Source organism: Apodemus sylvaticus, chromosome 20 (assembly GCF_947179515.1).
Source record: "Apodemus sylvaticus chromosome 20, mApoSyl1.1, whole genome shotgun sequence".
In the NCBI taxonomy this organism is placed as follows: domain Eukaryota; kingdom Metazoa; phylum Chordata; class Mammalia; order Rodentia; family Muridae; genus Apodemus; species Apodemus sylvaticus.
Genome location: NC_067491.1, coordinates 7,073,926 through 7,095,520, shown reverse-complemented (window position 1 = coordinate 7,095,520; position 21,595 = coordinate 7,073,926). Strand labels below are relative to the sequence as shown.

General features: G+C 44.8%; 1 protein-coding gene across 1 annotated transcript in view; it reads left to right on the top strand.

Moving 5' to 3' along the window:
• Lrig3 (leucine rich repeats and immunoglobulin like domains 3) overlaps window positions 1–21,595 on the top strand; it is a 48,853-nt gene that overhangs the window by 7,823 nt on the left and 19,435 nt on the right. Inside the window, exons 4-5 of the mRNA XM_052165701.1 lie at window positions 19,628–19,759; window positions 20,780–20,923. Coding sequence (XP_052021661.1) covers window positions 19,628–19,759; window positions 20,780–20,923 — 276 coding nt within the window. The remainder of the gene's footprint in view (window positions 1–19,627; window positions 19,760–20,779; window positions 20,924–21,595) is intronic.

The window sequence follows — 21,595 nt, the reverse complement described above, 5'->3', positions numbered from 1 at the left end:
AAAAAAAGAGAAAAGTTTTGCTATTAGTATTAATACCTATTTTCTTTACGTTTTGATGCCATCCAAGTGGAAGGGACCTTGCAGCATCGGCGTTCTCCTTGACTGACCAAGGGGGCCTTCACAATCCCTCTATCCTGTGGTCTTTGTGTTTTGGCAGATTCTATCAGCATGCGTAAGAGCCTGGCACAATGGTGGTTGAGGGTCAGCAGTGAGTTGGTTTTTGTTTTTCTTCCCCCACCTTCTGGATAGGGTAGGGTAGGGTAACAGCCTGTAGTTCAGCATGGCTTAACATCCAAGCCAAAGAGCATTTGAGGAAGTTAAGGAAATTTTCTTGGACCTAAATAGCAACCTGATTACCACCACTCCAAAGCTAGAAAGCTAGAGGCCAGAATGAGTCCCGCCCGGAAGTTACAGGTCTTCCCCGTGCTGTTTCTGTACGTGTTTGGCGTTCATGGGGGCGTGTGTCAAATTAGTCTCAATAATCTCACTTCCTTTCCCTCTTGCTGGTCATAGTACATCTGGGCAGCTGAAGATTTGTCCTCATAGAAGGAGAGGCCCGATTATTGCTGAGCTTAGGAAGTCCCTGTGAGTGGTGATTTATGTGAACAGCCCGCTCATACAATATGGAGAATGAAAAGGAGTTTCTATGCCCATGAAACATCTTGAAGATTTTACCTCTCTGGTGGTTTCCTTCTACAGTACAGTGGTTTTATTTTTCTCCCGAGGGCGCTTCTGAGTATTGCAATATATGGTTATTTCTAAAGCCTTAACACCCTCCGTACCATATTGTATAGATAGAACATTTTCCTTTATAGGGAAACCCTTGAAAGTAATCTCAGCTAAATATCAGTACTGTTAAATACATTTCTGAAATTATAAAAAAAAAAAAAAGAGCATTACATCACATGATGTGACTCAGTTTCACTACTTGACTTAGTTCTGTATTTAAACTGCATTTGTTAAAATAGTTTCTAAAACTGTTTGACTTTATTACCTCCCCCCCCCCTTTATTTTCCTACATTTTTGGGAAGAAAACATTTTTCTAGGCTGTTTATATGATATAAAAAGAAAAAGTTAGTTGGAGTCTTAAGCTAAGCCATATCTAAGGCTCTCACAATCTTTATATTAAATCATATATATTTTCTGTGTATGTTGTACATCTTAAGAACACAGATTTCAGACTCCAGCTTCATACTATTATCCTTGGTGCCATGGGACCCTCCCAGTTAGGGTGGCTGGCTTCAGAGATGACCAACTGGTAAAGTATTTGTCTTTGTCTGTAGTTGGAGGGGACGCTGGGTCCAGTGGCCTCCCATGTGCAAAGACAAATTCAGGCTCTGCGGAACCTTGGTGAAATATGAGTAAGGGGGGTGCTGGCTTGGAGAGGCCCTGAACATCCTCTTAAGGACGCTTATCTCTGCCATGATTACAGGTCTTTTAGATCAGTTCAGATCACAGTGATGTGCTGGAGCAAGCATTCGAGTGTGCATGTGTGTGTGTGTGTGTGTGTGTGTGTGTGTGTGTGTGTATGTGTGTGTGTGTATCTTTTATTATTCATTGATTTCTCTCTCCCTCAGATGATTGCATAGCTATGGCAGGATAGGGTGTCTGGTTGGTTTAGTTTGGTTTTTAGAAATGTAAAATCCTTGGCTTGAGTACCTCTCAAAGTCAAAATGTTGACCACATCCTTGTCTCTGTTTCCTGTGGTACGGTGTGACGTATCCATGTTCTAAGCCCTTTTGAAACCTGTAACTAACAAGAGAGAGGGGGATTTGGTTTGTGAAACGTGGTGCTTAAACAGGGCTGCTCAAGTCTTGATGCTGGTGGCTTAAGTAGTATTGCCTGACCTGAAGACATTTGCCACTCGTCTTGGAGCTGAAAACTGTTAGATGACGGCTGCCAGAGGTGCCCCTGGGGTGAGAATGGACATTCCCTGGCACCATTACTAGAGAATCCCACTTGGTGGGCTGGGGTGGAGCTGGGAACATCTGTCATAACACATTTCTCTTCTGGATTCTGATCAGTTCTGACATAAATATTTCTGAAATTAGAGTCAGGCCAGTTTCACAATCAAGAGGACATTGTCATCTTTTTATAAGTTCTTATGTACAGGTGTGTGTGTGTGTGTGTCTCTGTGTGTGTCTGTCTGTCTGTCTGTCTGTCTGTCTTTGGGTATCTGTGTTCTCTCTTCTCTAAAATGAGAATGAGAGCAGTACCTGTTCCAAGAGACATTGGAAGGATTTGTGGAGAAAAACCCTGGAAAGACATCTGGTATACCCAAGGTGATCGGTGGTGGGGAGGAAGGAGATTCACTGACCTAGAAGGCAGTGGATATATGTTATCCGCCAGGCTCTCTTTCAAGTGAAGAGCCCCCAAATCATCTATTGTGATGGAACTTCATTCCAGGAAGAAGAGAAAAACAGGATAGGTAAGCCAGCTTCAAAGGAAAAAGTGGCTCTGGCTTCTGATCTAGGTGTGATTAGTGAGTCCTCGCCGCTGACCTTTGATGTAGTCAGGAAAGTCCAATATTGACAGAGACCTACTATGTGTCAGATTACAGTTCCCTAAGATCAGAGGTCAGCAATGAACAGACAAAAATCTTTGCCACCTTAGCAGGAATGTTTCACCTTCTCATGGGAACAGGATACAAATGGGAATGAGTTGTCCACAGAGGGGGCTAGATCCTGGAGAGAAAAATACAGCAAGGGTGGGATGGGGTCTGCCAAGCCTGAGGACTTCAGTTCATTTCCCACACTCTGCATGGTAGAAGAAGAGAACCAACTTCCACAAGGTGTGCCGGGAATTCCAATAGTGGCTCACTGTGGCAGCCCCCCCCCCCACACCGTAATAAATAAATAAAAATGTAAAATATAAAGGGATGCAGAGAGAAAAAGATTCACTGAGAAGCTGAGACTTCAGCAAGGCCCTCATAGTGTAGGTTGGGATCTGGGGTTCATCCTTGCCCCCCTACCGTGACCCTCTCTGCCCTGTTCCCCCACCCCTCACTTCCCTGCCCCGCCCCTCCCACCCTACCTGCCTTGTGGATCTAGCTGTCACCCAGCTATCCAATAATCTTGCTTCTATTGTTTTCCTCTGTGATAGGAGACTTCTGTGGCTGATGTCCTGCTCCAGGTATACAGTGTATAGTCAGTGTTTAATTAACATAGGAATTAGGGAATATTTATAGAAAGCCATGTGTGCTAGCATAATTCAGACAGACCTTGTAGACACGTAGTCTAAACCTGTGGCTGAATATTTATAGCATTCAACAGTGCATACTTGGTAAAGTAATAATAATAAATTATACCAACAGCAATAACACTAATTAAAAAGACCAAATTAAAAAGAATAAGAGAAGCAATTTAAGTAGCTCAGGCTTCATTATGGGACTCTTCGGTGAGAGCCTGTTAGACAGTAAGTAGCACGCGGAACTCCATGGCCTCCTTCCCTTTTGCTTCTGAGAGTCACACACTGGTTTTTCATGGTGACGGTGCTTTTCACTTTGTGAACTTCTTTATCAAGTCCCGAGTGGAAAGCAACAGCAGAGATACAACACACACACACACACACACACACACACCACAAAATTGAGTGATTCGATCCCATCTTGCTTCCTCTTGTACCTGAGGTGGGTTGGAGGCACAGAAAGGTGTGAGAATCACACCTTCTTATGGTGTGGGGTCGTAGGCAGCAGAGACAACTACAAAAACCACTACAGTGTGCCAGGGAGTGTTAGTCCTTGACGTAGAGAGCAGGGACTCGTCCAGTTCTGTAGACTGCTTGTTAGCCGGCTTCACTTGCTTCTATAACAGAATTCTCTCCCAAATTTAAGGAAGGAAGGTCGTCACCTTTGATTCAGGTTTGAGGTTTGAGTCTCACCCATCAGGGAAGGCGAGGTAATCTGTTGGTGGTCAGGAAAGAGGCTCTTCTCTGTTTCCATTGTGTTCCTTGTGGGCCCTGGCCTGTGGAGTAGTGCCGCCTTCATTCAGAGCCAGGTGTTCCTCCTCTGTTAACCCTGTCAGCAGACATCCTCTCAGATGCAGCTGGAAGTGTTCATCACTAACCTCCTAGGCGCTTATGAACCCAGTCAGGTTGACTAGTGACTAGTGAGGTTAACTGTCCATCACAGAGATTTATCACCATCGTCGTCGTCATCATCATCATCATTTTAGTTTTGAAACTCTTACAAGTTTCAGGTCCATGGAGTCAGGGGCGTCCATCACATCTCACACCAGTGTAGGACTCCTACTCCCGTCTGAGGTCTCAGTCCTTCCGGCGGCCCAGGGAAGTCCCATTTGGGTAGACTCCGAGTGGAGGAGAGCTGAGAGCCTTCCGGAGTAGGAGCGGCGAGGGCTGGAATTGGGGGCACAGGTTTGCGGCTGGCTCACAGGAAGGGCCTGTCTGACCCTAGGCAGACTTAATTAATTCTCCTTTGTTTATCTGTACAAGCAGTCAGAGATGTCTGCCCATCTATCTCCCCTGTTCCCGCAGAGGATCAAATGGCATTCCGTACTTGAAAGGGCTCGGGGGAGCTCCAGCAGCCCAGATGCACCACAAGCATGCAGTGTGGGCTCAGCTCAGGGGCAGAGAGGCCTAGGGCTGCGGGCCAGCATGGATTCCTGAACATGAGGGTCACAGGAGAAAGGTGGGACTTAAAGACTATTTCGGCAACAGTAGGGAGAGAGAGGATGCGTTTTACATTTTGAGTGAATTAACAGTGAATCTGGAGCTTTCTTGACGTGGTCAAAATAAAGCATGACATGATAGTGATAACTTTTATAGCCGGAGTTTTGTGTTTATAGGATGAACTTTGACCCCTAAGAGCAAAGTCAATCGTGTGATAAGCGATAGCATGGAAAGAGAGCTTGGTGTGTGCTCTACAGTGGTTCTGAGGAGTGGAAAGGAAAACTGGTAAAGGCCATCGAGGAGAGGCTTCGAGCGCGGAGATTGCTACCTGGACAAGATAGTAATGTCAGGGAGAAAATGTGGATAAGTTGGCAGGATGAGCTCATGGAGGTTCTCTCTGATTGGCTGGTTTGGGAGGAGTCTTAACTTTTTTTGTTTTTAAGAAGGATGCTTCTCACTGTGCCCAGGGTGGAGGGAAATGAGATTGAAGTACAGGTTCTCTCCAGCTTACAGGGTTTCGGTTCAGTATTGAGACTGGACGGTGGTTTAAGGGTGTACTCCAACAACGATCTGCTTTCTGCTTTCAGTACATATAATAAGTCACATGAGACAACACCCAGTCGTGAAATAGGTTTTCTGTTAGATGATCTTGCCTGTCTATAGGGTAAATATATGTCTGAGTGTGTTTAAGACAGGTTTAGCCTAAGCTTGGATTACCAGTAGGTTAGGTTGGCTATTAAAATGCATTTTTACCTTAGACTATTTCCACATACAATGTTTTTGGTGAGATGTCATTCTATCTTAAGTCTGGAGAAATATGTTTCTGTTATTTATATGGTGAATACAACCTATATTAACTATACATTCCCATGCATTCTAAAGGTGAGACTCTTGGGTTAGTTGGAAGTTCACGTGAGATACTGGGGCTTGGTTGTATGATACTGAATTTACCTGAAGGCTTCAATAAATTCACTTTATAGCTTTTAGATATAATATTAGTGATTTTTAGTAGGTTTGTAGCTCAGAAATCAAGTCGCACATCGAAGGCAAAGCATTATGAAAATCTCAAGTAGTAACACACCTGAATAATTTTATAACTAGGTGGGAAAGACTCAAATAGTCGTCTTAACCAAAACCTTCCTTAGGTCAATATTTGAAGAGAGGTCGCTAGCTTGTCGTATTAATTAAGAGACTTGAGGCTCAACTGTAGCCAAAAGTAAAACATAGGTTTCTGAGGGGAGTCAAACCAACAAGCTTTGGTTTGATTAGGTGGGGCGCAAACCTTGCCCAATGCTTGCCCACATCTGGCTGCAGAGGAGACGATGGAATTTGACAAACTCAACTGTAAAATTCCTCCCAGGCTCGCACATCCTGCTGATGTACAAATGGACGGGTGTCTTCCTGTGCAGGGAGTCTTGCTTTACAGACCTCTTCCCGTGTGTACAAACCAGATACTTGTTGTGTTGGTGGAGCCAGAGTCCCACAAAGTGAACACATAACCATCTTTGTACCTCGTGTGGAACTCTTCCATTGGGCTTTACAGGGTTTACATACCGCTTGCACATAAAAGGATTTACCATGCACAGAACTGTGTCGGTAACCACAGTGTGAGTTTCCCTTCGCTTTGACTCGGTTAAACCAACCTGTTCCCAGAATACAGACTTGCTGGGTTCTCAATTCTCTGCTTAGAATGACTGAGTTTGAAAGGTGTGTTTTTTTACCGTCACATGGCTTTTAAGGGCTTTCCACAGCTCGGTAGGTCAAACGCGGAATCTTGGTTGAGATGTACAGTGCTCCTCAAGCTCTCTTCAAACTGGACAGTCTGGAGCCGTCCCTGAGGTCCAAGGATTTGCCATGTCCAGCCCCAAGAATCTGTACATTTGTTTTATCCTGTAGGGCACGATCTTTCTGCTGTCACCATTCCTATGCATCAGCCTGGGTGCCAACCTTATGGGAGTTTGTTTGCTTGTTTGTTTTGGGATAGGGTCTCACTACATAGTCTGGGATTCAGTATGGCTTGCTCCTAGTTAACCACAAAGTTAGCTTTCCTGGTCTTCCAGCTCTTAGAATTTTTTTTTTTTTTTTACTTCTTAAACTTAGCTTTTTTTTTTTCCCTTTAAAACAAGAGTTTTTGATTTGACAGCAGTGACTGACCTATTGGGCAATCTTTTCCCCCAGTGGTCTTTTATGAAGCCCCTAAAGTCAACTTCCATTCCCTTGAGTGTGTCCTGTAGAATGCTTCCCACAATACCTCTGGGCTGCCATAGCCTGCCTCCTTTCCTCATTCCTCCCCGCTTTGGGTTAGCCATTTCAAGTGCTGCTTTGAAGCAATGGGACAGCTTCTACCAGGAAGCATCTCTATGCCAAGTGAGGCTTGTTCTGCCAAGACAGACAAAACAAAGTTCCAGCCAGTGAGCTTTGCATGATTGGGGTGGCAAGATCCAACACGCGGCTCTATTCTGGTCTGGTTACTCTCGCCTCTTCCTTTTCTTACTTCAGCTTCTGTGATGGCTTCCGAAGGCCAGAGGTTCAGGACTCTTGTTTGTTGGAGACCAAAACAATGAGGCGGTGTTGTAACCAACAGTGCCTGGCCTCTTCTTTCTTTGGATGAAAGTTGCTTAAGCAAGAAATTCAAAACATGAAAGGGAAGGCAATTATAAATACAAACGCCTCCTTTCTAAACACCTAATACCACCTGCCTGGCTGTCTCATTCCTGTGTTGTGTGGCTTCAGCCCAAAGGCAGAGCGCTCCATAGGGTAAGCTTGAATGAGGTTTTAAGGGAATAGTCACCCTAAAGTACCCTAGAGCATAGGATAAATTTGGTGTTTATTCGTGAACTGTCAAATTTGTTACATATGGGCAATTTACATTTTTTGTAGCAAAGAAATATAATGTAGAATAGTCAAAATGAATACACTTATATATACATATATGTGTATGAATATATACATATATATGTACATGTCTATCTGTATGAATATATATATATATGCATGTCTATCTGTCACAGAAGGGGGCTTTGAATTTGGCCACTTTTTACTTTGTAATCCCCACATATAACATTGGCCTAGGATAGATGGCGAAATTCTTCCAGGATGAAAAAATGCTTACAGATTTGGGCATGTACATAGTCAGTTCATTGAATGGTTCTTTTTTTCTTCCTCACTACACCAATGTGGTATCAACGAGCATTTGCAAAGAATTAGAAACCGTTTCAGGTGTTATATAACTGTTGTAACCCATTTTTAAAATTTTCTATTAATGTCTGTGCACAATTCTAATATCCTGGAACCAGAAGAGGCACTTTTCTCTCTGTGGGAAAAAAGAATCCCTGAAAGAGAAATTCTTGGATCTCTCCATGATAGCCCCTAAAATCGCCTTGGGCAGGAGCTTGTTCTGGTGAGCATCCTTCCCAGAGAGACCAATTCTATGGTCGTGATTGCTAGAACTTACCTCTGTGGAGGGGAGAACACTTCCAGTTTGGGCATTATATGCTTGTAAAAGTAAGATTTGTTTTCATTCGTTTGTTTTTTATAAGACCTCTGTTCATCATTAGTCATTGTGCTATTATTATTTTGCTTGTTGGAACAGGGTCTCACTCTGTAGACACAGCTCTTTCCTAGTTCCCCTGCCTCAGTTTCCCCGTGCCGGACTACAGGCATCCCCACCGTTCGTGGTTCCTTCCATGTCTACTCTTAAATTCTCATGGCCCTTTCTTGCATGACTCACAGACTTGGCCAGCCTCTGTGATAAGCATCCCTGAGCTTACCGTCAGTGTGGACACAGAACAGGGGTGTGAGCATGCCTGCCTGTGGGATCACGAACACCATATTTTCTATGTCTGCTCAGAGGGACCACTGAGGTCAGGATACATTGCCTGTTGCTCTGTGAACCAAATCAGAAAATAAAATAGAATTAATTTAGCTTGGCAGATACATGCACGCTGAATCTCTCTATGACGTCTGCTTATTTGCTTGTGGTTTCAAACAGTGGTGCTCTCTAGTTTTTATTATTAAGTGACAGTCCCTGTATCAGCCAATAAAACAGTTTACTTCTATTCGAGAAGCAGAGTTAACGGTCTATCTTTTGCTCACTGATAAGAACAATGTAAATATCGTGATACTGATTGAATTTACTGCAGAAGACGTGTGTTAAGCATGTTATACTGAGCCGGGCATGTTAGCGTGTTATATTGAGCACCTTTATTCTGCTGTTCTCTCATGTAGCCACCTAAAAAATGAAAGGAGTAAAAAGAAAGAAAGAAGACAATCAAAGTAAACACCAACAGGAACAAAGAGAAGATAACAGGCCAAATGAAAATATCACAAAAAGTTTGCAAGCAAGTGGATAAATCGTAAATTTAAGTAGGGAGAAAGTGAGAACTACTGTGTGTGTGTATGCACGTGTGCACAAACATACACACATGCATGTGTACACATGTTTTTGTGTGTTCATCTGCACATGTGTGTGTTCTTATGTATGTGCATGCATGTGTGCATGTGTGCACATGTGTATGTGTGTTCTTATGTGTGTGTGTGTGCACATGTGTATGGGCACATGTGTGTTCATGTATGTGTATACACATGTACCTGTGCTGCTGATCCTCAGGATATTGCAGAGATTCAAAACCTGTAAAGGTGAAGTGCCCCATAGGACTGAAAAGACAATTAGCTATAACTCTTTTATAAGAAGTAACCTGACCTCCACAATCTCATTCCTGGCTCCTAGCCCCAGAGACTGACTTGCATCTGACACACAGGACTGCAAGTTTATGTCCAGAACAACTTGAGTTTCTGTAGAGTTTAGGTGGGATGGAGGGCTTTGCCTCAGTCTGGGAAACAGAGTTGAACATGAATGCTCAGGTTACATCCTCTCCTTTTATTTCCATTGGCTTTCTCACGTGACTACAGTGCTCTGCTGATACCCATAGCCTCCAGCCTCAGGACTGCTAAGAAAACCTCCCTCGGGCACTCCAGCAGAGAGTCCCTCCTCTGTGTCCCCTGTGTGGATGCTTACCATTCAACAGCACGCCTACCTGATGTCTTTAGTAAGCTTACATTCCCTACTTTCTTTATGAGGCAGGCTGTCCTGTAGCCCTTGATGCCCTCCCTCCCTAGAAATCAGACAATGACTTTGAACTTCTGATCCGCCTGCTTTCTGCTTCTAAGAACTGGGATTAGTGGAGGGGCCACTGTGCTTTATGTATGTAGTCCTGGAGACCAAATCCCGAGATTTGTGCTTGCAAGGCAAGAATTCCACCACCTTAGCTCCAGCTACACCCTACCCCCTTTCGACTGTTTTGTTTGTTTGTTTGTTTTGTTTTGTTTTAGTTTGGTTTGGTTTTGGGTTTTGAGATAAGTTCTTGCTGAATAGCTCAGAATGGCTTTTGAACTCATTATCTTCCTGCTTCAGCCTCCCGAATGCTAGGATTACATGTGCTTGCTGCCCTGCCTGGCGTTAATAAGATCCTTTCTTTCTTTCTTTCTTTCTTTCTTTCTTTCTTTCTTTCTTTCTTTCTTTCTTTCTTTCTTTCTTTCTTTCTTTCTTTCTTTCTCTCTTTCAGAACTTATTTAGAAAATATGAATGAATGTCGGCTGCTTTTGAAAGTTAGAGTCTGAAACAAATGAAAACAAGGGATTTGGAGACATTAGAGGGAGAAACAGATCCAGGCTCCTTAGGGCCAAAAGATGAGATGCTCAGCCTGCCACAACAGAGGAGCCAAGTGAAAACAGCCAAGCATAGGATGTTCAGGAGGTTGAAAGTGCATATAGTCACCAAGCTGTAAAATTAAAAAGTGCAGAGTCATTTTAACAAAGAAATAAATGTTGGAAAGTTCTCCTAGAGAGAACCAAAGGACAAGGGTGTGGAACAGGCTGGAGGAGGAGCCAGAAGGTTGGGAATCCTGCCCGAGGAAGCAGCTCCTCTGTGTGTTGGATTCCACCAGAAGACATCGGTAGAGGTTGAAGGGAAGAGATTGCCAAAGGTAACAGGCAAAACAACCAATCTTAGAACTGAGAAGCAGCATAGTTCTCTTGAAAGGGCCTACTGTGTGCCGGCACTGGTCCTCCTGTGTGCCGGCAGGCACTGGTCCTACTGTGTGCTGGCACAGTGAAAAAGACAAAAGGCTTCCAGTGGGACACTGCTGTGAAATTTCACTATGTTGGGACTATGGCGAGAAGCTCTGAAAGGTGGAAGCTTGAAAGAAGGCCTCTCGGGATGATTGACAGATCTGGGATGATTGACAGATCTGGGATGATTGACAGATCTTGCCTCAGGACTCCTAGCAGCAGGCCCCTCCTGAGAACGTGGTAGAAACACAGACTCTTAGGTCCATCTTCCCCTGTGCAAACTCACTGAATAGAACGCCAGTGATGTAGCATTCTACAATTCTGCTTTCAGAATACCCTCTTCCAGCTCTGATGTTGGCTCGATTTGAGCAACACTGCGGAGAAGGGGCCTGGCTTTTAAGACTCCATCTGTGAGCATCAAGCCTTCCCAGGCCTGAAGGACAACTGCTTCTTGTCTGGACACAGTGCACAACCAAACTGCCAGACTCACAGTCATTACCAAACATGGAGGAACTAATGGGAAATGAGGCCTGGGAAAACTAAGAGCATAATCTGATACCAGTAAGGAGCAGGGGTACAGGGACACTTTGTAAAAGAGATCTCTGGAGCCAGATGCTACGATTCTTTTCTGAAGCCTCTGTAGCAAGCACTGTTGTTCACAGTGCCCTGTCATCCATCATCCAAATCTTGCTTCCCAGCTGGTCATGGCCAGGCGAGATCTTTGTCTTCCATTTCTGCCTGGGTTCACCAAGTACAGCAAAGCAAGACATTGAACCAGGAAGAGATTAAAGTCCTCTCAGGCACCGCAGTACATTGAATTGTTGTGTCAAAGGGCCTTCGCTTTGAGCCGGTTGCTCCATAGATGTTGCCATGGGTGTGTTTGCCTTCCTGCCCTCCTGGGGGACGGAGAGGGCTATACTTCGTGTAGCCATTTCCTGGTGCTCTGAGGCATGGATTGTCCTTCCCATGAATGTCTACAGTGCATGTGTGGGGGTCAGGGAACAATATGGGGACTACAGAGCTACTATGTAAGTCCTAGGGTTCAGATTCAGGTTGCCAGACCTGACAGCAAGTGCTTTTACCTGCTGAGCCACCCCTCTGGCCCTAGAATTGGCTTTATTGCACCTAAGCTATTTCACATTAAAATACATTTGCAGTGATTTCCTCTTTCATTGTCCTCTTTTAGAATTTGTTGTCAACTCCTGTTTGCACAGAGGACCAACTTGAACTTATACCTGGGACCAGAGAAGGGTTGTGTTGTATGTGGCCTGAATGGGCTTTTGACCCAGATTTTGTTTTTCATTTTAACACGTGTTATACCTGGCAGTCATACAGAGCCCCGATTATTGTGGGGCCGCTGTTAAAAACACTGTGTTGTGGCCATCTTTACCCTGCTTGTGATCCAGAAGGTAATTATACTTCGTGTTGATCTGGCTTTTGGCTGAAAAGAAGCGACAGTCTTCTCGCCACATCGCGCTGCTCCCTTGCTGTTAACAGCAGCTTTCGTTCTTAATCAAGACTGTCCAGAAGCTTCCATGGCTGGCCCCCTTAGGGGATGGCACAGTGCTAGTGGGCCAGTCTAAACACGTGTGTTCTCTTAATGAAACTTCCTCGTTATCTTGTTCACAGAGGCGAGCAAAGGCTGTTGTTTATTTTCATCTGTGTGAGAGACGCAGATTTCGCCTGCCAACTTTTTCTTTTAAAAGAAGTCCGATCCTATGGGGAGTTAGTTGATTCAGCCAAAGTAGCTTTAAAGAAGGCTCCAGGAAGCCTTCTTTTTTTCCTTTTTGACTGGGAGTGGGAATGGTGTGTGTGTTTGTGTGTGTGTGTTTGTGTGTGTGTGTGTGTGACACAAAAGTTGGAAACAAGTGCACTTTAATGTCTTTAGACAATGTTGTGTTTTTCATTAATAACGTGTGATTTCTTTCTATATGGAATTAAGCTGGTTGCTCCTAAGTCTATACAAAGATCAGTATTTCCCCATGGCCAGGCCATACTGTACCAGTCAATATATTTAAGGTGTTTGCATGATGATGTTCGCGTGGAATGACGACCGATTCAGAAGTTGTGAGAGGCAGCCGAAGAATAGACCTGGAGAGATACAAGTGGGGGGCGGGGAGCATTCTAATAGAGAGGTCTACCACATCCAAAACGCGGTTTCCCATCCTCTCCAAAGGAGAGCGCCTCCTGCACATGGCGTCCTCATGAAGCCAAGACTGCATGCCCCGACGCATTCGGCCTGTAAGGTCTTGAGCTGCTTTTCATCTGGCGCAATGGGTAGGAGCAGGCAGAAACTATTGGCAGAGCTTCCTCGCTTATCAAGGAGCCAGATTGGTTCAGGAATTCCTGTGTGGAAACAAACCTGCCCTTCCTGCTCCTCACCAACAGAGACCATTCCATTCTGAAAGTCCCTTTCCTCACCCTGGAGGTATCACCATTTAAATACACTTCACGGCGCATGTGAGAGTGCTTTTGAGACAGTTGTATGCTCGAGTGGAAAGTTAGAAGTCGTCCTGGCCTCGGCTGCGTTCTGCTCTTGCTGACTCCACCCTGGTTTGCTCTGAGTGAAGGAGCACATTCCCTGTACGTATGTGGAGACAGTGCGCCCCACCTCTTTCCCAGAAGCTCTGGGCCTGGCTGAAGTGTTGCTGTTGGTTGTTTCCATTCGAAATGCTTCATGCCTGCCATGCGAGACGGAGTCTCACACCTCACATCTCATACCCAGTGCCAAACAGGAGAGTAACAGAGTGAATGCAAACTCCTCTGGAGCTGAACTTGGTCCCAGGGCCAGAGCTGTAGAGCTAGGAATACCAGCTTGTGTGCGGGAGGGAACAAAGCCTTGACTGCACTCTAGAAGCCAGAAGAAGCGAGGTCCGTGACCCCCTAAACATAACATCTAAGCTGATCATTGCCACAGTACCACAGTATCACCTTCTGTCCCCTGTATTGATTTGGAAGCTTCACACAAGGTCCCCGCATCTATTTCCACCCACCCATTAGCTGGTTTTGACGTCACCCCATCACTCGGTAGCCCTGGGACATCCCATCACCTAACCTGATTTCCAGGGTCCTACCTGACCTAGGCTCACCTCGGCTACTCTGTTCTTTTTTATTTAAGATTTATTATTTTTAATTTACGGATGTGTGCATGTCTGCGTGTCTCACACGCGTGCAGGCATCCACAGGATAGGGTGTGGATCCAAGGACCTCAGTCACAGGGGATGGCGATCCCCTTGTTGAGGGTGCTTGGATCTGAATTCACATCCTCTGGAAGGAGTAGCAGGTGGTCGTAACCTGTGGGTCATCTCTTTACTCCCAGCTGTCTCACTCTTGAATGCCAACCTTTCTGTCTCTAGCTGTGAGCACTGTATCCTGGCCAGGCCAGCACACTCCCATTTTCTCGAAAAGACAATTTTGCCTCATTTTCTCTTGTTTGAGCAGCTGACCTGTGGCCCTGCTTCTGCTCACAGCAACCCTGGCCTGGCCTCCCATTTGCCAGGCTGATTCTCTGCCCCTCGAGTCCCATCAGCGACTTCCTTGGTGAATGTTGCCAACCTGGCCGCCATGCTCTTCCCACCGCAGCCTTTGAGGTGTCTGATGCTTGAGTTTCACCGCTGTCCCTTTCTTCTTGGAGGACCAACCCTAAGAGTGACCTGTCTGTCTGTCTCTCGGTTTCCCCACTAGATGTGAGGCCCCAGGGAAGTCAAGGGCATATTGATCTTGTTCATGGTTAGGTCTCTCTCCAGCATTCTTACAGTAAATATCATCAGGGAGAATTGGTGTGTCATATTTGTCTCTTCATTTTAAGGCGTTTGGCAAAGTCTCCTGGTAGATGACTTCGGTAACAAAGTGAAGCCATTATTTTTGGACCTCGGAAGCCAAGGTTGAAATACCTGAGGCTACTGTTTGTCCTGTGGCCTCTCTGGGAACTAGAAGGAAGCAACTGTCTTAGGCTCCCCTCCAGCCATGTCCCAAAGGTCTGTTTGTCATGAAGGGACTAATTATAAGTCACCTCAGCAGTGATGTGACGTTGGAACTCTCTGTACCATCAACAACCGGAGGACTAAATATTCCTAGTCTCCGACGGGTTTGTGCGGGGCTGGAAACACCCTCCAGGCCTTGTTGTTTGGGAAATGGAAAGACGCCATGATGCGTAACGTTAGAGATGGGTAAGGAGTTGGTTTTTAATCAAGCACTGCACACATTCTGCCCCAGTGTGAATCAGCTGTGGTGCTTTTCGATGTGTCGATGAATTTTGGCATTTACCCCTATTTGGAGAAAAGCTAAAGTTGTGCCTGAATTGGATCTTTGTCTTCTACAAGCAGTTGTTTAGGACCCAATCACTGAATTGCATTTATTTTGAGAGTTTCAGGTGATGTGAGAATTTTTTTCTTTTTCTTTCTTTTTTTTTTAAATGTAGTTACTTCTGTCTTTCTTTTTAAAACCCTCTTTCATGATATAAAGCACGTTCTTTTTTTTTTATTTGTTTGTTTTCGTTTTAAACTGGTACCTATCAGGTGGTAATTCGCCAGTTAGTCTAAGGTAATAAGAAACTCGAATTTGGATTTGATTCAGTTCCATTAGGGCAGATTTAAGTGTTTGTGATACAGGGGCTATTATCCTGGCGGCTGTAAGGGATTTTTGTGCTGGGCGGTGAGGCTGACAAAGAGCACACTGTGCATACTCCATCTTGAGCAGAGTACACTTTCACACTGCAATTTAGGAGCTGTGCAGTTCAGGAAATTGCTGACTTTGGCTGGACCGTACTTTTACTGCAAGGAAAATTTTATTCGTCACTCAAGTAATTGGCAGTTTTAATACCTTGTTCATAATTACCTTATAAACAAACGAATATATAAACCAAAGATTGTGTGGCTTGTTATCTAGCTTGTAGCCTTATTTGACCAATATGATAGACACCTGGTGGGTCTCCCCCTCCTTACCTCAAAAAACTAATGTGCTCCATTTACTAGGGTGAAAAAACCTCCTAATAATAACAAAACTGAACACTACACTATTGTTTTCTTTTTGTTGTTGCAAAATAGTATTTAAGTTTGGGTAATCTAGCCCCAGACAGCCTGGCCCACACCAGGTGCAGACTTGAAGAGAGATGTGACACAGACAGGGTTGGTCTGGGCGTTTCAGCTGCTGGGTGGTTGGGAGGAGGACATCCTGGTGATAGAACCTTCGAGCTATGTATTAAAGAGAGTTTCTGTCCCCCAAATTGTGGTTTTGTTCATCCCTTATACCCCGACCCTAAGGCCTCTTGGCTTGGCCTGCCTGCCTGCCTCCGTCTCCGGGACCTAGGGATTGACTAATTGTCTCACTGTACCTCACAGCTAGATCAAGGGGTTTGTGCTCTGGCAAATCCAGATGTGGGAAATGGTCAGAATCAGAGGTCATGGATGACTTGACTCTAAACAAAGTCTGTAAGGCTTTATGGGAATCCGAGAGACTTGGTAATCTGTGACTTGTATGTAGAGCTGCTGAATTTTTTTTCATTTTTGAACTTTACTGTTATCTCAGCTTGTTACTTTGTTACCCTGTGTAGGATTTCTTTTTTCTTTCTGTCTGTCTCTCTCTTTTTCTGTCTCTGTCTCTCAGTCTCTGTCTCTCTGTCTCTGTCTCTCTGGTGGGGTTACATTCTCTGATGATTTGGATCTTTTTTTGGTGGGGGTGGATTTGGTTTTTTCAAGACAGGTTTCTCTGTATAGCCCTGGCTGTCTTGGAACTCACTCTGTAGACCAGGCTGGCCTGGAATTCAGAAATCTGCCTGCCTCTGCCTCCCAGAGTGCTGGGATTACAGGTGTGTACTACCACCGCCCGGCCAGATGATTTGGATCTTAAAGATCAAACAGACAATAACTCTAAAATCCTTAAAAGCAATAGACTAAGAGTTTTAACTGCAGTGTGAGAGGCTTTAGAGTGTTGTTTAGAGCCTGAGTCTCTGGAGTTCTCTCCTTACCGTTGTGGAGAAAGCAGCACCTGGGCTTTGGAGTCTCAGGAAGTCAACCCTCTTCTGGCTGTAGTGGGCACAGAGCACACAGACCCCTAGAAGTCTGTCTCCTCCAGGAGAGAAGTAGCAGGCACAGATTGCAAGGGAGCCTGGTTGTTTCTGTGATGATGGATCAGTAAGCCAGTTGGATTCCACATCAGTTTGAAACTAGAACTTGAACTTTTTGTTGTTGTTGTTAAGGTAAGAAATAACAAATCTTTCTGAAGGAATGTGTACAGTGAGAGTTGCTGGCTTCACTGCCAGAATCTCACTGATGCTTTGTTTTTCTGTAAAAGAAACCTGGGATCCCCTGGGACCAACCCAGACTTGCCTTGTGAGATGGCTCAGAAGTGGTTGGACTGGTTATGCAAAGAGCCCCAGTTTCCCAACTTTAGATTATATTCGTAAGAGAGAAATTACTTTGTGAGTCGATGGTGTAATCTGTGAACCGTGTTTAACGTAGGTCTTGGCACCTAATGTGTGCTCCATTATTTCTGGTTTCATTAAATTCTAACACAGTGCCATGAGCATGAATTCCTGCCTCGAAGGAGTTTGCAGTATGGAATAGGGTGGCGGGTGTGCACGCTATAGTAAGATGCATTGTAACATTTGGGATTCCATAAAAGAGGCTACCTAACTTCTGAGATGGAGAGACATGTCTGAGTTATTAGTAATCAACATACATATGTGGGGCTATTAAGAATCAGATCGTGTGGCTTTTCCTTAGGGTATAAAGAGAAACCCTTGTTACAGTTGCCCCCAGCTTTTTTTTTTTTTTAACAGAGCTGAGGACCGAATCCAGGGCCTTGCACTTGCTAGGCAAGCGCTCTACCACTGAGCTAAATCCCCAAACCCTGCCCCCAGCCTTTTAACTTCAACATGGTTTCTTCAGCTATGCATTGGTCTAAAAAGTTCATGCTACCACCTAATAGCCAACTGAAACAGATGCAGAGACCCACAGCCAAACAGTGGACAGAGCTTGGGGACTCTTGTGGAAGAATTAGGGGAAGGACTGAGGGCCCTGAAGGGGATAGGAACTCCACAGGAAGACCAACAGAGTTAACTAACCTGGACCCTTGGGGTCCCCCAAAGACTGAACCACCAACCAAAGGACACACATGGCTGGACCGAGGCCTCCCTCTCTGCACATAGGTAGCAGAGGTGCAGTATGGTCTGTTGTGGGTCCTCCAACAGCCGGAGCAGGGGCTGTCCCTAGAGCTGTGGCCTGTCTGTGGATCCCCTTCCCCTAACTAACACTTGTCAGGCCTCAGTGGGAGAGGATGGCCCTCGCCCTGCAGATACTTGAAGTGACAGGATGGAGGGGATATCCAGTGGGGACCTCAGCAGCGAAAGGAAAGGGGAGAAGGGGGGATGGAGCATGGGGGGGCACCCAGAGGAGGGGGACAGCAATAGGGATGTAAAGTGAATGAATATTAATGGGGGGAAAGGTCCAGGCTACCTGAACTTGTGTGACAGTTGAGCTGGCTTGCAAGTTCAGTTTGCTCCAGCTTTCTAATAAGATTGTCATGTGGTACTAATTAGTATAGTGCTAAATAGTAATAGTACTAAATAGCTCTAGTACCTATGCCCATTTGTAAGAACTTGGCTGGGTGTTTACCCATTTGAAATGCAGCAAAAAAAAAAAAAAAAAAAAAAAAAAAGGAATATTCTATCTCATTTGATGCTGTCAGGTACATTGGCTATTGCTCTCTTGAAATATGGGTATTATAATAAAGGAATACTTTGTTGTTGTTGTTGTCATCATTGTCGTTATTGTTAGAGTCATAGTTTTATATAGCTGGACTGATACAGAATATCTACCACTGCATCCTGAGTGATAGCATTAGAAGTATATGCCTTCATGCTCAGCGATATATACATACGTGTGTGTGTGTGTGTGTGTGTGTATTTACATACAGGTAAAGAGCTATATGTGGCCAGTGACTACCATTGTGGTCTCCTTTGATCTGTTGTCTAGACTGGTAATGTCAAGTATCTCTTAATCACCTGTCTTTCGGGACTGTGTCCAGGTGGTAGCTCTTGTGGGATACCTTTGTAACACTTTCTCTGGTATTGAAGCCTCTGGCAACTTAGTAAAAAAAAAAGGAGGGGGTCTCTTTCTAGCCAGGAACTAAAGCAGCCACAGAGTGGTAAGGATTGGGAGCTGATTGGCACTCTTGTGTGAGAATACCATCTTAAAAAAAAAAAAAAAGAATCAGACTAGGAATCAAGAGGAAATAGGGCTGGTCAGGTGGATCTGAAGGTAAGTGTGCCAGCCTGCTGTGCATGCCTACCCAGCTGACCAGGATCCCCGGAGTCCGAGGAAACACAGAAATGGAAGTAAACCTGACTCCACAAAGTTCTCTTCTGATCTCCACATGTGTAGCTCTGTCCCACTAATAGTAATAACCACACTAAGCTTTAATATATGAGTGTACATATATGTGTTTTAGATAGTCATTGTATTACATAATATATATGTAAAGAATGGGAACAAAGATTATAATATATAATTATATATATATATTATATATATATATATAAAATGTGTGTGTGTGTGTGTGTGTGTGTGTGTGTTATGGGACGTGGAATGAGGGTGTGTAGCCTGGTGTGCCCACTCTGGACGAGATGTTTTGTTTATTATCTAATAAAACAAGAAAAATAATCTGAAGGGAAATAAAACATCTATCAGTTGTGTTTAAAAGCATGGCGACTCTATATGCTTACTATCCTGCCAGATTGGTGTAAAAACATTTTCATGTGCTCTAGAATGACCTCAGCATACATGGCCACGGGGCTGCTGATTGTCACTGAGAAATAAGGCTTGGACCAACTAGTTTTTCACACCTCTGAAGAACAGGTCAGGAATAGGTGTTTTCCTTCTCCCTTTGGATGCGGGGTTGACCAGTTGCCTGCGGGGCTGTGTCTTAATTCCAGGGCCGGGAATGCCATAGACAACATCTGCCCCGAGCAGCTGGAAGCCTTTCAGTCCCTTGAGACTTTGGACCTGAGCAACAACAACATTTCAGAACTTAGAGCTGCATTTCCACCCTTACAACTCAAGTATCTGTAAGTATAAATGACCCCACAGTAAGAATATTGGTGTAACTGGGAGCGGGGTGGGGTGGGGCTAAGATGCAGGGAACCCCATTTTCCTGCTTTTGATTGGAATGTAACTTTCTTATTGACTTGAATAGGTTGAATAGATTCTTTCTTACAATTTTGTATCACAATTAAAAAAAAAAGTCCCAAACTAGTGCTTTAATAACAAATTCCACACAAAGTATATATATATATATATATATATATATATATATATATATATATACACACACACATACATACATATATGTATATATATGACACACACATATAAATACATATATATGTTACATATATACACAAATACGTGTATATATATATGTGTGTGTGTGTATGTGTAAAAAATATTTGTCACCTTCAAAGATCTGTCAGTCTTTGCTGTCAGTAGTCACTTTACTTGCTGCCTTTACCCAATTCCTGACAAGAAGTCATTTGAGGCGGGGAAGGCTTATTCTGACTGACAGTTCCTGGGCACAGTCTATCATGGCAGGAAAGGCATGCTGGGAGAAGTGGCAGGCAGCCCTGTCACACTGCGGCCAGGAAGTCAGGCCAGATGATAGAACCCCAAGTCCCGCCCTCTGTGGTCTTCTTCCTCTAGCTAGTCCCTACTTCCCAAAGGTTCCACAGCCTTCCGAAGGAGTGCCACCTGCTGGACAGTAAGTGTTGGGACTCACAAGCCTACACAGGACATTTCATGTTAAAACTACAGTGTGTGAATCTTCTGATTCTTATTACTGGTTTTCTGGTCCTGAACGTGGAGCCCAGGGCTCCTTCACACACACCTGGAGAGCACTCTGCCAGTGAGCCTTATAACAACCCGTATGTGTGTAAACCTGCAGTTGTTCACAGGAAACTCAGTAGGAACAATTTTCTGGGTGCACTTATGGTCAGGTCCTCTGGAGAGTCTCTGCCAGGGGGAGATTGAAGGCACTTTAACTTCCCAAAGAAACCTGAGCAAGCTTCTGCTGACCTTCAAACTCTCGACAGGTACATCAATAGCAACCGAGTTTCGTCCATGGAACCTGGGTACTTTGACAACTTGGCGAGCACACTCTTGGTACTGAAGCTGAACAGGAACCGAATCTCTGCCATCCCCCCTAAGATGTTTAAACTGCCTCAGCTGCAGCACCTGTAAGTGAACAAGGCCTCTCAGATGCCATGCTCTCGAGTCTGAACCTCTGGGGGTCTGTGTCTGATGCCCACAGTGGGACAGGAGAAGTTTACAGGCAAGCAGGTGACGGCCCTCCCTTTCATGGCGCAAGTGGTGGAATCTCCTGATTGGGAAGACTTGCCAGTTACCTCATGCCAGCTGCTGCCTGGCAGGACTTGTTTGATGGTGGCTGAAGGAGTAAGGTGATCACTGTGTCGCCCCTTCACAAAGGTGCCATTGTGGACCTGGGGAAACCGCAGCGTCTCTCCATAGCTGTGGTTTATGAGAATAATACCGACAGCTCCCGGATGCTTTGATAGCCTAAGTGGCAGTAAAGAACTGTCTCGTTAAGGATGGTAGAATGGTTTGTGAACGAGGCTCCCGCAACGGCACTTTTCAACCTTGGCTGCACATTACGGAGACTTGGGGAGCTTTTCAAAACCCCAGAGCCCAGGCTGCACCCTAGACCAATGATACTAAAACCTCTGGGGGGTGGCAATTCGGGCTTCGAGAACTTTTTAAGTCTCCCCAGGTGGTTCTGGTGTTCAGCAGGAATAGAGAGTGTTGCAGCCTGCAGGAAACTGCCAAACTGAACGTTAATTGGGAATGATGATACAGCTTTGCATGCATCTGCATGGGGCAGGATTGCTGCA